The sequence below is a fragment of the Podarcis liolepis genome (genome assembly GCF_965112155.1).
Source record: "Podarcis liolepis genome assembly, chromosome: 1".
Taxonomy (NCBI): domain Eukaryota; kingdom Metazoa; phylum Chordata; class Lepidosauria; order Squamata; family Lacertidae; genus Podarcis; species Podarcis liolepis.
The window spans coordinates 119,792,156-119,807,395 of NC_139554.1; the positions used below are offsets into that span (position 1 = coordinate 119,792,156).

The 15,240-nt window shown below is 46.1% G+C and overlaps 1 protein-coding gene across 3 annotated transcripts in view; it reads left to right on the forward strand.

Annotated features, from left to right (window-relative positions):
- Window positions 1-15,240, forward strand: part of WDR75 (WD repeat domain 75) — a 43,145-nt gene that overhangs the window by 18,014 nt on the left and 9,891 nt on the right. For all 3 annotated transcript variants that reach the window (XM_083468229.1, XM_083468231.1, XM_083468230.1), the window contains exons 5-13: window positions 370-494; window positions 1,537-1,607; window positions 5,328-5,438; window positions 6,738-6,826; window positions 8,250-8,408; window positions 10,731-10,790; window positions 10,885-11,000; window positions 11,830-12,005; window positions 13,396-13,559. In XM_083468229.1, the coding sequence (XP_083324355.1) occupies window positions 370-494; window positions 1,537-1,607; window positions 5,328-5,438; window positions 6,738-6,826; window positions 8,250-8,408; window positions 10,731-10,790; window positions 10,885-11,000; window positions 11,830-12,005; window positions 13,396-13,559 (1,071 nt within the window). The remainder of the gene's footprint in view (window positions 1-369; window positions 495-1,536; window positions 1,608-5,327; window positions 5,439-6,737; window positions 6,827-8,249; window positions 8,409-10,730; window positions 10,791-10,884; window positions 11,001-11,829; window positions 12,006-13,395; window positions 13,560-15,240) is intronic.

The window sequence follows — 15,240 nt, forward strand, 5'->3', positions numbered from 1 at the left end:
GAATAAAATGAGGCAGCATTGTTGATGTCGCTTTGAGTTCTGGGGACGACAACCTGGTGCAAATATGATAAATAAAAGCCATACATCAAAATACAGTCATACCTCGGGTTACCGAACCCGGAAGTACCGGAACGGGTCTCTTCTGGGTTTCGGCGCAGAAGCGCTAAATCGCAAGCCGCGCATGCGCAGACACGGCACTGCGGGTTGCGTATGTGCCTCCTGCACAGATCACGTTCGCAACCCGAGCGTCCACTGTAGCCTAATTGCACTCATGAATGCGATAAAAGTTAGATGTGATAAACAATTATTATTATTTCATCTATATGAGAATAATTGGTTTAAAACTTAAATAAATTTTGTTTCCATCAGGTCCGTTTCAGCTAGCTTCACTGAAAATCCCCAAAACACCAGGTCAGGAAGTAGAAGCCAATGAGCTGGAATTGATTTTGGATGGTGTAAGCCAGTCACCCAAATGTACAGCGCTTGGAAGAGAAGTATATACCCTTTCTTTCTTTCTTTCTTTCTTTCTTTCTTTCTTTCTGTATATCATATTAGAGGTCTGCATGCACAAACTTGATGTCAAATCATCCTTCTTTACTTCCTCAGCTCTTAGAGCATGCACCCTCTTCTTAGTCTCTTCTCCAACCACAGCCTTACTCGTTGCATTCCTAGCCTCTTTGCCTTGGCTGCCCACTGTAAAATCTCAGAAATTTAGCCAATCCAATGCAGAGGCCCTTCCGCTTTCTCTGCTTTTCCATGACATGTGGACAGATTAGTCAATCGTTGCCAGGGCGGCTTTCTAGCCACCATAAAATCCTTTACCGCATTATAGCGTAGGTGTTCTGCTGTAACTGTCATATTCTGTACAGTTGGGAAGAAATTCCTCTCTAAAACTTCCTTATTTGTGACCCTGGACACAAAATACCTGTATTTCTCTCTGTCTTAAGGGGGTATCCAAAGAGCTACCTTTTTATCTGTTACCTGTTGTGTTCTCAAAAGAATTTATCACTTTTATATGAGGTCTGCTTTTCAGGCTGTTTTGGAAACACTTCCCTGTTCCAAGAACAGGTTAACAAAAGGCAGTGGGGTATATGGCATGTTTTTGTAAAACGCAATTCCAAAACTGCTTTGGGCGCACTCCTATGTCTTATGATACCAAGAACCACATGGCCAGTTCTGTGGAGCCAAAGGAGCTTCAACCTTGTGGTTTGCCACCAGCAGCTAGGCTGACTTCACCCGTGTTCAGCATCTTTGCTATGTTTCTTTAAACTCCAGATCTCAGTGCACCTGAATTAGCCATCATTTCTCTTTAGATCACTCTGAGTAAAAGCCATGGAGGAAATGTCTGAATTTGATTTAGAAGGGGGAAAGCACTGATTGCAGATATATCATTGTGCTGCTTTAGCTGACTTGCATAGCAGTTGTCTGTCTCTTGCAGTTTGCCCATCACATGTTCTAATTTTTAATTTTTTTTAATCTTACATTTTAATCCACTTGGACTCTGGTATGTACTAAACTATATTTTGTTTATAACAGGGTGAATATGTGGTATCTGCTTACGGCAGTCACCTCGTCGTCTGTTTCTTCAGGAAGAAGAAGCTTTACAGGTGAGGGCAGACAACTCCAGCTAGTAATTGCTTTGCTGCTTTGAATATGCATCTGTTGCTTCTGAACTGGCCAGGAATTTGCTGTTTCTTACAGAAGTGTCCGTAGCCCTGATAACACTTATGCTTATTAATGAAGAAAAGAAAAGAAAAACCCAGATGGTGATATCCAAACTGTAGATGCAGTAGACCAATCAATGTGTTTAATTCTATTGACTTTAGGGGATTTATTCTGAATATGACTTAGCTGGATATCTCCCAACTATTAATATCTTTGGAGAAGGAAAGGCTAAGGAGGAAAAGGTGAAGGTAAACCGCTTCTGGTGCAACAGGACAGCGGGACGATCGCCAGAGTGCAAGGAAACACCATTTATCTTCCCTCCGCAGTGGTACCTATTTATCTACTTGCACTGGTATGCTTTCGAACTGCTAGGTTGGCAAAGCAACGGGAGCTCACCCCGTCGTGCAGATTCAAACTGCCAACCTTCTGATCAGCAAGCCCAAGAGGTTCAGTGGTTTAGACCAGTGTTTCCCAACCGGTGTTCCGCGGCACACTAGTGTGCCGCGAGACGTTGCCTGGTGTGCCGTGGGAGGGAGTCGGGCGGCGAGAGGCGGGGCGGCGGCGGCGAGGAGAGGCCGCCCAGCGCGGGGCTCTTGCTGTCTGCCTGCCTGGCTGCCTGCGTGGCGCTGACGTCACGGGGCTGTAACGTGCCCCACATAGGCACACGCGGGGCGGCGAGCGAGCGAGCTCCCACATCCCATCGCCGCTCGCTTCGGCCGGCCTACTGGGCTGTCGCAGGCGGAAGGCCTGCGCATGCGCGAGGTTTTCGCGCCTTTGGGATTGCCTTCATGCCTTCCTCCTCCCGGGTCCTTGAGAGCGCGGGAAGCGGCAGCGCGAGACCGGCGTTGAGCCTGGTAGGTATTGCGCTTGCCAAGGCAGTCATTTGGGAAATGAAAACTTGCAAAGCAAGCAACCAGTTCAATCTGAAGTACGTGTATGCTTAATATCCTGTATCTGAAACCTGTTCTGCCCCCTCCCCCACACTTGGTGCCATTTTCATCTACACATGCAGCAGAGTAAGTTGACCCAGAATAGTACCAATTCAGATGGCAGATGGGAGAATGACAGTGCTGAATGCTTTCCCATGTAGAACAGTCCCTGCAAATAAAAACCTAGCATATTTGGAAGAGGGATGCTAGCCTAACCATTACCTTCTATGCTGTTACTATTTTTTTATTTTTTTTTACATAAGTAAAAAGTGACCTTTCCCCATCTGGCATGGTGGTGTGCCTCGAAATTTTTTCATGAAACAAGTGTGCCTTTGCCCAAAAAAGGTTGGGAAACACTGGTTTAGACAACAGTGCCCCCTGCTCCTTTTATCTGCTAAGGAGTAAACCCTACACAAATCCGGAGTGGAGTTTTCTAAGTGGATGGTGCCTTGTGTACCTCCTTCTGGCATCTCCTGCAGCCGAACTGGTGCCAAACATACTGCTCTGCTTTCCTTTGGACCACAGCAAGGCTGGGGGGGGGGGTCTTGTCGTCTGGGCAGTCCAGGATCTCCATACACACTACCCAGGTTTGACTTCACACACACACACACACACACACACACACACACACACCTCTTGAGACAAATGAATGCCAACAACAACAAAATGAACCAGTGATAGTATTGTAAATCCCATAGGATAAGGCTTGGAGGAGCAATAGAAGCTGCCTTCTATATAATCATTTCATACGTCCAGACCAGATTCTTTCCCGGCCCTAGCTGGAGGCCTTGGAGCTTTCTGCATACAGAGTATGTGCTGTCCTGCTGAGCTACAGCCTGTATCTTGTAGGGACGCAGGTGGTGCTGTTGTCTAAACCACTGAGCCTCTTTGGCTTGCTGATCAAAAGGTCATCGGTCGAATTCCCATGATGGAGTGAGCTCCTGTTGCTCTGTCCCAGCTCCTGCCAACCTAGTAATAATAATAACAATTTATTATTTGTACCCCGCCCATCTGGCTGTGTTTCCCCAGCCACTCTGGGTGGCTTCCAACAAAGTTTAAAAATACATTAAAATGTCACACATTAAAAAATTCCCTAAACAAGGCAGCCTTCAGATGTCTTCTAAATGTCAGGTAGTTGTTTATCTCTTTGACATCTGATGGGAGGGCATTCCACAGGGCGGGCGCCACTACCGAGAAGGCCCTCTGCCTGGTTCACTGTAGCTTTGCTTCTCGCAGTGAGGGAACTGCCAGAAGGCCCTCGGTGCTAGACCTCAAGTGTCTGGGCAGAACGATGGGGGAGGAGACGCTCCTTCAGGTATACTGGGCCGAGGCTGTTTAGGGCTTTAAAGGTCAACACCAACACTCTGAATTGTGCTCAAAAACGTACTGGGAGCCAATGTAGATCTTTCAGGACCGGTGTTATATGGTCTCGGCAGCCGTCACCAGTCTAGCTGCCGCATTCTGGATTAATTGTAGTTTCCGGGTCACCTTCAAAGGTAGCCCCACGTAGAGGGCATTGCAGTAGTCTAAGCGGGAGATAACTAGAGCATGCACCACTCTGGTGAGACAGCCTGCGGGCTGGTAGGGTCTCAGCCTGCGTACCAGATGGAGCTGGTAGACAGCTGCCCTGAATACAGAATTGATCTGCTCCTCCATGGACAGCTGTGAGTCCAAAATGACTCCCAGGCTGTGCACCTGGTCCTTCTGGGGCACAGTTACCCCATTCAGGACTAAGGAGTCTTCCACACCAGCCCGCCCCCTGTCCCCCAAGAACAGTACTTCTGTCTTGTCAGGATTCACCCTCAATCCATTAGCTGCCATCCATCCTCCAACTTCCTTCAGGCACTCACACAGGACCTTCACTGGTTCTGATTTAAAAGAGAGGTAGAGCTGGGTATCTTTCACATATTGATGGACATCCAGTCCAAACCCCCTGATGATCTCTCCCAGCAACTTCATGTAGATGTTAAAAAGCATGGGGGAGAGGACGGAACAAGTGAGGGCCCAGGGGTCTGAACACTCATCCCCCACCACCACTTTCTGGACACAGCCCAAGAGGAAGGAGCGGAACCACTGTATAACAGTGCCCCCAGCTCCTCTAGACAGTCCAGAAGGATGTTATGGTTGATTGTATCAAAAGCCACTGAGAGATCCAGTAGAACTAGGAAACAGCTCTCACCTTTGTCCCTAGCCCGCCAGAGATCATCAACCTAGCAGTTCAAAAGCGTGCCAGTGCAAGTGGATAAATAGGTACCACTGCAGTGGGGAGGTGAACAGCGTTTCCGTGCGCTCTGGCTTCCGTCACAGTGTCCCATTGTGCCAGAAGCAGTTTAGTCCTGCTGGCCCCATGACCCGGAAAGCTGTCTGTGGAAAACGCTGGCTCCCGTGGCCTGAAAAGTGAGATGAGCACCACAACCCCATTGTTTCCTTTGACCGTCCAGGGGCCCTTTACCTTTACCTTTACTTTGTCAGAGTGAGCACAATGGAAAGGAAAACGGCTGAAGTTATACAGAAAGAGCACGTGCTCTTCTTGCATGTTCCTGGTGGCAGATATTACTGCAGCAGAAAAGCTGGGGGGGAGAGATTTATGCGATGGTTGCTAGTACATCCCAGAAATGGAAAGGTATTCCCCATCCACCTTCCTTGCACTGTTGAGCAGCCGGGGATTAGTTGACATTTCTTTCAGCTCAGTCCAGCCAAGCTAACTTAAAGCCATGACTCCTGTTTTTGAAGCTTTTCTGTAGATGGGAAATCCAGAATAAGCGACTTCTTCACCTGCGTAGCCTGCCACCCAAAGGAAGATTGCATAGCAAGCGGACACAGCGATGGCAAAATCCGGCTGTGGTGAGACAAACATTTGCTGCTATTGGCAGTAGTTTTCTGATAAGCATGCATATCCTTCCTTGCTGTACTCTTGCAGTGCAAGTCTGCAGTACAAAGGCACAGTTTCGGCCTCTCCTCCCTGCCAAAGCTTGCGATAAAATGCACCTCTGATTCCAGCAGAGAAAGCTTTTGTCTTAGAAGGTGTTGATTATGGAGTGGTAAAAATATACTTGGGGCAGCTGGAGGCAAAGGAGAAGAGGCCTGCTGTACAATTTAATAGTTGTTGGAAATATTTACTCTAAATCTTCATACTTGAATAGTGGCAAGAGTGCATATCTATAAGTGAGCAAGGGCTATTTATTTGTTACATGTATAGTCCAGTCTTCTTCCAAAGAACTCAAGAGTAGCTTACATGTGGATCCCAGGGCTCTTGACTTGACCAGACCTGCTTAGTTGCAGTAGTAGGGCTGCACCATCTGCCTACAGACCATTCCAATAATAATAATAATAATAATAATAATAATAATAATAATAATAATAATAATAATAAATTTTATTTATATCCCGCCCTCCCCAGCCGAAGCCGGGCTCAGGGCGGCTAACAACAATAAAATAGTACAACATTCTAAACACATTTCATTATAAAAGTAATTCAAATCAAATTGATGGCAACCATTGGGCCAGAGTTCTGTGAAGATTGCCAGAGGAGGGAGTCAGACTGTGCCCTGACCAAAGGCCTGGTGGAACAGCTCTGTCTTGCAGGCCCTGCAGAAAGATGTCAAGTCCCGCAGGGCCCTTGTCTCTTGTGACGGAGCGTTCCACCAGATTGGAGCCACAGCCGACAAAGCCCTGGCTCTAGTTGAGGCCAGCCTAACCTCTCTGTGGCCTGGGACCTTCAGGATGTTTTAGTTAATCCAGTTTTAATTGTAAGTAACCGAGGGAGAGGATGGATGCACCATGTGTATTGGAATACACCTTGGGATGTGCATCCCACTAGAAAGGGCTGCAATGCAGGTGGACCACATTTTATTTGGGCTTTGACTGCGCCATCACCTTTAGGCTTGCATTTTCCTCTCTGGTGAGCAGTCCCCGTGTGAAAGCCTATTGATGCCAACAGAGCTCTTTAGCTGAATCTCAGTGCCATGTTTTTATTCTGTATGCAAAGCACAGGAGAATATAATTAGAACCCAAGAATTATCAAAGGTTAGCAGTTTCCCAAGGTGCTTCATGTATCTCTTTGTGCACCAGTCCTCCTCCTCAAGATCCCTAACTTGGAAAGTTTGCCCTAAATTGAATGGGGTTTTTTTCCCCCTGCACTAGGAGAAATTTTAATCACAAGAAAGACTACACGTACTCCACAATGCACTGGCACCATGGTGAAGTTATGGATCTCGCTTTCACTGTTGAAGGTAACGTTACCCAAGCTAGGAACATTTGCTGTTTCAATTCTCTCACCTCTCCCATCAGCTCACCAGTGGCCTTGAGCAAGTCACTTTTCTAGCAATCTCTCCCCATGCAAATTCACCCATCTGCAATAGGATAGTTCTGAAATTCTACTCTCTTGTATTTGATTTCTGTTGTCTGTATGTGGCTTTGAGATCCTTTTGAATATGAAGCAATTAAGAATTTCTCAACAGATTCCCAACATCCTCTTCAGAAAACGCTTGTGAACTGCTCTTGATATTTGAAATACGCTATATAAATGCACAGCAGTGTCAAAGCAAAGAGTTAGATCTCCTTGATGCATCTTGCAAAAGTGTGGAAGTTTAGAGATGGGACTGTGGCAAAAGCAACAGAGTTGTCTGTGTGTTGCGTAAAGACAGAGATAACTAATCTGGTGCCTTCAGCTCCAGCCACCGTGGCCAGTTTTTGGGGATGATTAGAGTTGTAGTCATATTGTGAGCACAAGGTTGGCTACCCCTGCATAAAAGTGACGTTAAAAGCAGTTTTAATGTGAACCTGCTTCTTCCCACTCCCTTTGAGTTGACAGGCAGAAGTAAACTGTTTCGGTTCTTCAACAAGCAGAGGAAGTAGGAATTTAATCCTCTCGCAAAATGGAACTAAATAAAAATTGTTTTTCTATGTTGAAAGCTGTGCAGATAAAATCTTGTTGACCTCAGCGGGAACTTGAAGTGACCCACCGCAGTGTTTATTTTATTCTTGGCTTCTCTCCGAAACAGGAAGCAGTTTGACATGGCAAGTGGGAGGATTTTGTTGTGTTGCAACATAACTATTTGCTTCATAAACACAATCCAGTTGCTCCTGATCTTCTTGTTGCTGGGTTTTTTCAGTCCTTATAGTCAGGCACACAAGAGCCCACGCAGTCTGTGTCCACATGTGCGTATATTTATTTATTACACTTGCATTTGTGTCCATATGGCAATTGTGCACCAAAATCAGTGCAGGCCTATCTACTGGAAAGTAAATCCCATTGGGTTCACTGAGCCTTAATCCCAGGTATACATGTATAGAACTGCAGCCTTGGTCCTTTTCAGCATCTAAACCTAGATCAGGGTCGCACAACCTGTGACCTTCCAGATGTTGTTGGACTACACCTCCCACCATCCTCGATCACTGGCTATGCTGTTTGGGGCTGATGGGAGTTGTAGTCCAGAAACATCTGGAGGGCCGGAGATTGTGCACCCCTGTCCTAGATTAATGTATATGGCAACAGGTAATGATGCCCTCCGAGACTGTAATATCCATGGAGAGTAACCAGATCTGTGGCAAGTCACATTGCTCCAGTTGCACTGAGCAGTATGCTGTGTGTGTGTGTGTGTGTGTGTGTGTGTAAATTGCTACATTTCACACACATTTTGTTCGGTTTGATAGGAACTAGCCTCCTGAGTGGCGGAATCGAGTCTGTCCTAGTGCAGTGGCGAGATGGGTCGGATGCGAAGAAGGAATTCTTGCCCCGGTTGGGATCCACAATAGAGCACATCTCCGTCTCTCCAGATGGAGCCTTCCTTAGTACCTCGCATGCAGATAACAGTAAGTCCAAATGGGGGAGAGAAACCTACCTCTTTATAATGTCAAACAACTGTGGTTGTTTGGGTTTTGAAAGGTGATAACCTCCTTAAATCAGTCATTTACCATATTTTTCGCCCTATAGGACGCACTTTTTCCCCTCCAAAAATGAAGGGGAAATCTGGGTGCGTCCTATGGGGCGAATGCAGGCTTTTGCTGAAGCTTGGGGAGCGAGAGGGGTCGGTGCGCACCGACCCCTCTCGCTCTCCAGGCTTCGGGAACACATCCGCAGCCTAGGCAGCCCTGCGGGAGGTCCCGCAGGGATGTCTAGGCTGCAGATAGCAGCCTGCCACCCAGCGCGAGGGGCACCCTGAAGCAGAGCGCCCCCCGCGCCCGGCAGACATCCGCAGCGTGGGGAGCCTTGCAGGAGTTCCCCGCAAGGTTCCCCACGCTGCGGATAGCAGCCTGCCGCCCAGCGGGCGGGGCGCCCTGATGCAGAGCGCCCCTCGCGCCGGGCAGACATCGGCCAGCCCCACAAGCTCGGGGGACAGCAGGGAGGTGCAGCGCCGCCATCCCGCTGTTCCTCAACCTGGTTCGGTTTCCCCGACCTGCTTTTGGGGGGGAAATAAAGGGGGGGAAATTTCCTTTATTTCCCCCCCCCCAAAAAAAAAAACTGGGTGCGTCCTATGGGACGGAGCATCCTATGGGACGAAAAATACGGTATATCCAAGCACCTCCACCTTCAAATTTCCATGAGCACCTGAGCCATGGATTGGAAACCGGCAATAGCCCTTTAGTACTGTAGGACTACCAACTCCCATCAGCCCCAGCGGTCAGGGATGATGGGAGTTGTAGTTCAACAGCATCTGAAGCCACCCCACCCTCTGGCCCTTTCCCTCCCTGCTTTGTGATTGGCATCTCTCTCTTAATTCTATAGGGCTTGTGGGGAGGGGAAGGGTTGCTGTCTCTGATTTATATTTTTATCCCCGTCGCTCCATGAGGATCTTCCTGCCTCAATTAAATCCAAACCCACCAATGAATTGGCTTTCTTTCAGTGCCAGTTGTATGCCCGCGGTTGGTACTGGTTTAAAAGACCTTTAAGCAGCTGTACATATGAATGAACAATGTTTCTAATGGTGAGGCTGTGGTGTTCTCCCAACTGGAAAGTGGTTCCAGAGCTTGGGAGCCACTGCTGAAGAAGCTTGTTCGAGAATGACTCCCAGCCCTAATAGTTAATGGAGCCTTTTCAGCCACTCTGAAAAGATTGGGGAAGTACTCATGGGAGAAAGAGTTCTCTGTTCCCTAGCGAAACTGATTAACAGGCTTAGAAGATAAGCACCAGAACTTTTGATTTAGCACAGCAGCCAGGGAAGCAAATCTAGGATGGGTGTGGCATGCTCCTTGTATCCCGTACCAGCTCATTCTGAAGTAACTGCGATTTCCAATCTGCCTCAGCCCCTTGCCCATTAGTTACTAGGGCATGTTCAAACATTTTAAAGTCCCTCCTTTCAAGGAAGGGATGTTGTTGTTTAGCCGTGTCTGACTCTTTGTGACCCCATGGACCAGAGCACACCAGGCACTCCTGGCTTCCACTGCCTCCCGCAGTTTGGCCAAACTCATGTTAGTAGCTTCAAGAACACTATCCAACCATCTCGTCCTCTGTCGTCCCCTTCTCCTTGTGCCCTCCATCTTTCCCAACATCAGGGTCTTTTCCAGGGAGTCTTCTCTTCTCATGAGGTGGCCAAAGTATTGGAGCCTCAGCTTCACGATCTGTCCTTCCAGTGAGCACTCAGGGCTGATTTCCTTCAGAATGGAGAGGTTTGATCTTCTTGCAGTCCATGGGACTCTCAAGAGTCTCCTCCAGCACCATAATTCAAAAGCATCAATTCTTTGGCGATCAGCCTTGTTTATGGTCCAGCTCTCACTTCCATACATCACTACTGGGAAAGCCATAGCTTTAACTATATGGACCTTTGTCGGCAAGGTGATGTCTCTGCTTTTTAAGGAAGGAATATCAACGGGCAAATCTAACTAAGGCTGACCATATGTGCTGTTGACCACCACATCAGTCTTGGCCATACCAACTGGAGTTCTGCATCCAATAATGTCCCTGAGCTGCAAGCCATAACTGGCCATTTGAAGTGCACCATTTTTTTCTGAATAAAACGTTTTATGCCCAGGGAAGGCCATCTGCAGCCCTCTAGATGCTGTTGCATGACAAGTTCCCCACTCCTGTTCTATGGGCTGATGCAGATTCCGGATCATCATTTGGTAAACAATAGGCCTTTTAATGCTCTGCCAGCTTTCATTCTTAACCTTATTAACTTTCTTTTAAAACTCCTGTAGAAATAATCATCATAGACAGCAACCTGAAGGTCTCCACAGTCATTCAAGGATTGAGCAGAGGTATGTTTGCTTCAGACAGCTTATTTATATAACTGCGTATCTCCTTTTCTCCAAAGAAAGTGCATTCCAGCTCAAACCATCTGTTTCCTTTCAGGCAGTGACGTCAAGGCTGGCTTGATGGTTGACCCTCGAACTAAAGCTTTGGTTCTGAACGGCAAACCAGGCCACCTGCAGTTCTATTCACTGCAAAATGACAAGCAGCTTTACAATGTAAGTTAGGCCAGTGATGATCTAATGGTAGCTTAGGACCCACTTGGTATGTGTTATCTGTGCTCTCGTCACAGTGGCAAATAAGGCTGAGGTCTAGCAACAGTAGTTGTGGCTGCTGTTTGGGGTTGTTGGGGGTTTTTTTAACATTAACTGGACATATAATTTCTGCATAGAAACAAAATACTACTAGGGCTGGGCGGTATCTGGTTTTCAACATCATGATATATCACCAGGTAAAAGTTGTGTACTGATACAGTGGTACCTTGGTTCTCAAACTTAATCCGTTCCAAAACCAAAGCGTTCCAAAACCAAGGCACACTTTCCCATAGAAAGTAATGCAAAACGGATTGATCCGTTCCAGACTTTTAAAAACAACCCCTAGAACAGCAATTCAACATATACCTGAAGGAGCATCTCCACCCCCATCATTCTGCCCAGACACTGAGGCCCAGCTCCGAGGGCCTTTTGACGGTTCCCTCACTATGAGAAGTGAGGTTACAGGGAACCAGGCAGAGGGCCTTCTCGGTAGTGGCGCCCACCCTGTGGAACGCCCTCCCATCAGATGTCAAGGAGATAAACAACTATCTGACTTTTACAAGATATCTGAAGGCAGCCCTGTTTAGGGACGTTTTTAATGTTTGATATTTTATTGTGCTTTTAATATCCTGTTGGAAGTCACCCAGAGTGGCTGGGGAGGACCGGCCAGATGGGCGGGGTATAAGTAATTAATTTATTGTTGTTATTATTATTATTATTCATTGACTGACTGACCTTCCAAATGTGCATGAGCCCATAAACCTACTTCATCTCTTCTTTCAAAAAATTGCAGTTGGATATTGTGCAGCAGGAGTATATTCATGAACAGGGGCTGAACCAGATTGAGTTAGTAAAGGCTGCTTTTGATTCCGAAGGCAACTGGCTGGCTACTGTAGAACAGCGGCAAGGAAGCAGCAGCGATCTTGAAATGTACATGAAACTCTGGGCTTACGACGAGCAAAAGCAAAGGTACTCATGCTTGCATTGTCTAGCTAGCTGGCAGAAAGCCGATTGTTTCAGATAATGTCAGTCTCAAATGTTTTCTTTGCCCACACTTGCTGCCCCCATTAAACCTGTGACAAGATGGGACTTGAGGTATGAGCATCAAAGGGAGCATGCATGTGCAGTTGTTGCGCGTCATTACTTTGTCCATGCACATGTACGCACACAGATCCCCCCAACATGTGCCCTAGTGGCATGGCTGCTCCTGTTCTGTAGCCACTGTCATGTTGGTCAGAACCTGTGTAACAGTATCCACCAAGGCAGATATGTGCCTCTTACTGTGGAAACAGAAGCTCCTGCAGCTGAATGGGACACATCTGTGGGCAGCCTGAGGAAGTGGGCTTGCCCATTAAAAAAACAAGTCTGAAGTAAGAGACTAGGGTGATCTCTGCTGTTTCCAAGAACTCTTCTTGTTGCAAGGCTTTTGGGGATAAGCTGAGAGTTTGTTTGGACCCCAAGTGAGAACCCAGAGGCTAAGGGAGGGTGTGTGTCTCTCTCACACACACACACACATACACACACACACGCATTCATTCATACCTTGGATCCCAAACACCTCGCAAGTTGAACATTTTGGCTCCCAAACACTGCAAACCTGGAAGTGACTGTTCCAGTTTGCAAACTATTTTTGGAAGTCTGTCGGGGCTTCTGCGGCTTCCGATTGGCTGCAGGAGCTTCCTGCAACCAATCAGAAGCTGTGCTTTGGTTTCCGGACGTTTTGAAGGTGGAACGGACTTGCGGAACGGATTCCGCTCAACTTGCAAGGTACGACTGTATATATGTAACTTTGAAGCAATTACCATTTTATATGTAGCTCTGTACTGTCACAATATTTTAAACAAAATTTTAAAAATCCTTAAAGTAGCACCTTAGAGACCAACTAAGTTTGTTATTGGTATGAGCTTTCATGTGCATGCACACTTCTTCAGATACCATTTCAGATAAGTGTGCATGCACATGAAAGCTTATACCAATAACAAACTTAGTTGGTCTCTAAGGTGCTACTGGAATGAATTTTTTTATTTTGTTTTGACTATGGCAGGCCAACACAGCTACCTACCTGTAACTACAATATTTTATGTGTTGTTCATTTTTTTGTACACTGCTTAGAGATCCTTTTATTAGCGTTAAGCAGTATAGAAATTAAATAATCAAGATATCAAATTGAATCCAGTCAGATGAAATGAAAATGTAAAAAAAAAAAAATATCCATCCTTTTTATTTTATCTATCTTATTTTCTTAGGGAGGGTGGTTATAATGTCAAAGTATAGTGCTTACAGTGATCGCAATCCGACATAGAGTTAGGTGCCCTTAAGCACCGTGGCTTCAAGGAATCTCTCTCCTCCTTTCTTGCAGCTTTACTCTGAACACAAGAATAAGCATGCCGCATGAGGATTGTGTCACAGCTATGTGTTTCCGTTGCACAGACGCATCTGAAAATATAACCCCGACTTTGGTAACGGCTGGCAACGATGGGCACTTCAAAGTCTGGATGCTACTGGTTGACAATGATGGTGAAAGTGAGTAAAAGGATGGTGGTGTACCTGTAAAATACTACATTGTGCTTTTATTCACCATAGAGAGGGGGGAAATCCTCTTCTCTCTGTTTACTGATGAGGGCAGGGGACTTGAAACAAGGCAGAGCAACACTTTTATCCTTTTGTAGATTCACATAGTGTGCTTCTGATGCCTTTAGATTGTGTTTGTTTCATCCTCAGGTCAGAAACAAGAGCTTCCCACAGAAAACACAGGGCAAGTCTGGGATTGTTTTCTTTTTTCGTTTTGGTTAATACAGTGGTACAGTGGTAACGCTTCAGGTTATAGACTCCGCTAACCCAGAAATAGTGCTTCAGGTTAAGAACTTTGCTTTAGGGTGAGAACAGAAATCGGGCTCCGGCGGTGCGGCGGCAGCAGGAGGCCCCATTAGCTAAAGTGGTGCTTCAGGTTAAGAACAGTTTCAGGTTAAGAACAGACCTCCGGAACAAATTAAGTACTTAACCCGAGGTACCACTGTAAATTGTTTTTATTAGTTTTCAATTACAGTCCAGTAACAGCCTCATTATAACAATACCAATTTACAGGGAATTGCTGGGTTTTACAGGGGGGGACGGGACCCAAACTGAAATCAATGGAAAACTTAAGGAGCCAACTTGTGGATTGGTTGCAATATCACCAGATACACAAATTAGATAGAAAGAATTGATTTTTGGACCAAAGCTCACAATTAAAAAAAAATTCTTACAGCATAAGGATAAACTTCTGTCTAAAATGTATAATTTTTAATTAGAATGGGAAACAAAAGATGAGCTTGTTAAATCTTCAGTGACATACTGGGCAATAGATATAGGACACAACATAGATCTTAACCTCTGGGAGAAACTTTGGAAAAGCGACCTGAAATTTACTGCATGTTATTCGTTGAGAAAGAACTACTTGGAATATATTCATAGATGGTATTTAAGTCTGAGTAGGTTGGGTAAGAATTAGAAGGCGGAATCAGATACATGTTGGAAGTATAAATTGAACTAACTTTCAGAGGAGAGTTGCCGAATCATAAATGTAGAGAAGAAATCTTTAATAAAGAAACCATAGGCTCTCCCCCCCCCCAATCTTTGGCATCAAATGAAGTCTTATCACAAATTTAAACCTTAAAGTCCTTGCAGTTGGTTTGTTCCACAGTTTGTGCTCTCATCTCTTCTACCACACACCTGTACTTTGGCCCAATTAAGCTCTAATTAACAGGAGAACCTCTGCTTCTTAATGGCGGGATTGGAGGGTTTTCACCAGGCAAAGTGCTTTTGCACTCAGCACCTCTCTGCCCCCTGCATTCCATGCCGGAGCGAGAGACAGGTACCAAGACGAACTCCAAGTGAAGCCCATTCCTCCTATCCCTGGGGGTGGAATTTGCAAGGATGATTTACCCTCAATCCTCCTTTTTCCTTCACCTACAATCTCCTGCCTGCAATCTATTAAGGCAGAGCGGAACCGGAAGCCAAATCTGGGATTGTTTTCAAACAAAAAGGCATATGTTCCTATGTCTGGCATTCAGCGAAAGACATATAGTACCCATTTAATGTGGTATAAGAATATAGTGCCTCTTTAATGTGGTACTGACGACTCCTACAATGCAAGTCTGGAATTGGCCTTGGACACATCCCAGGAAAAACAGCTGAGGTGGTCACACACCTCAACTATCCTTTT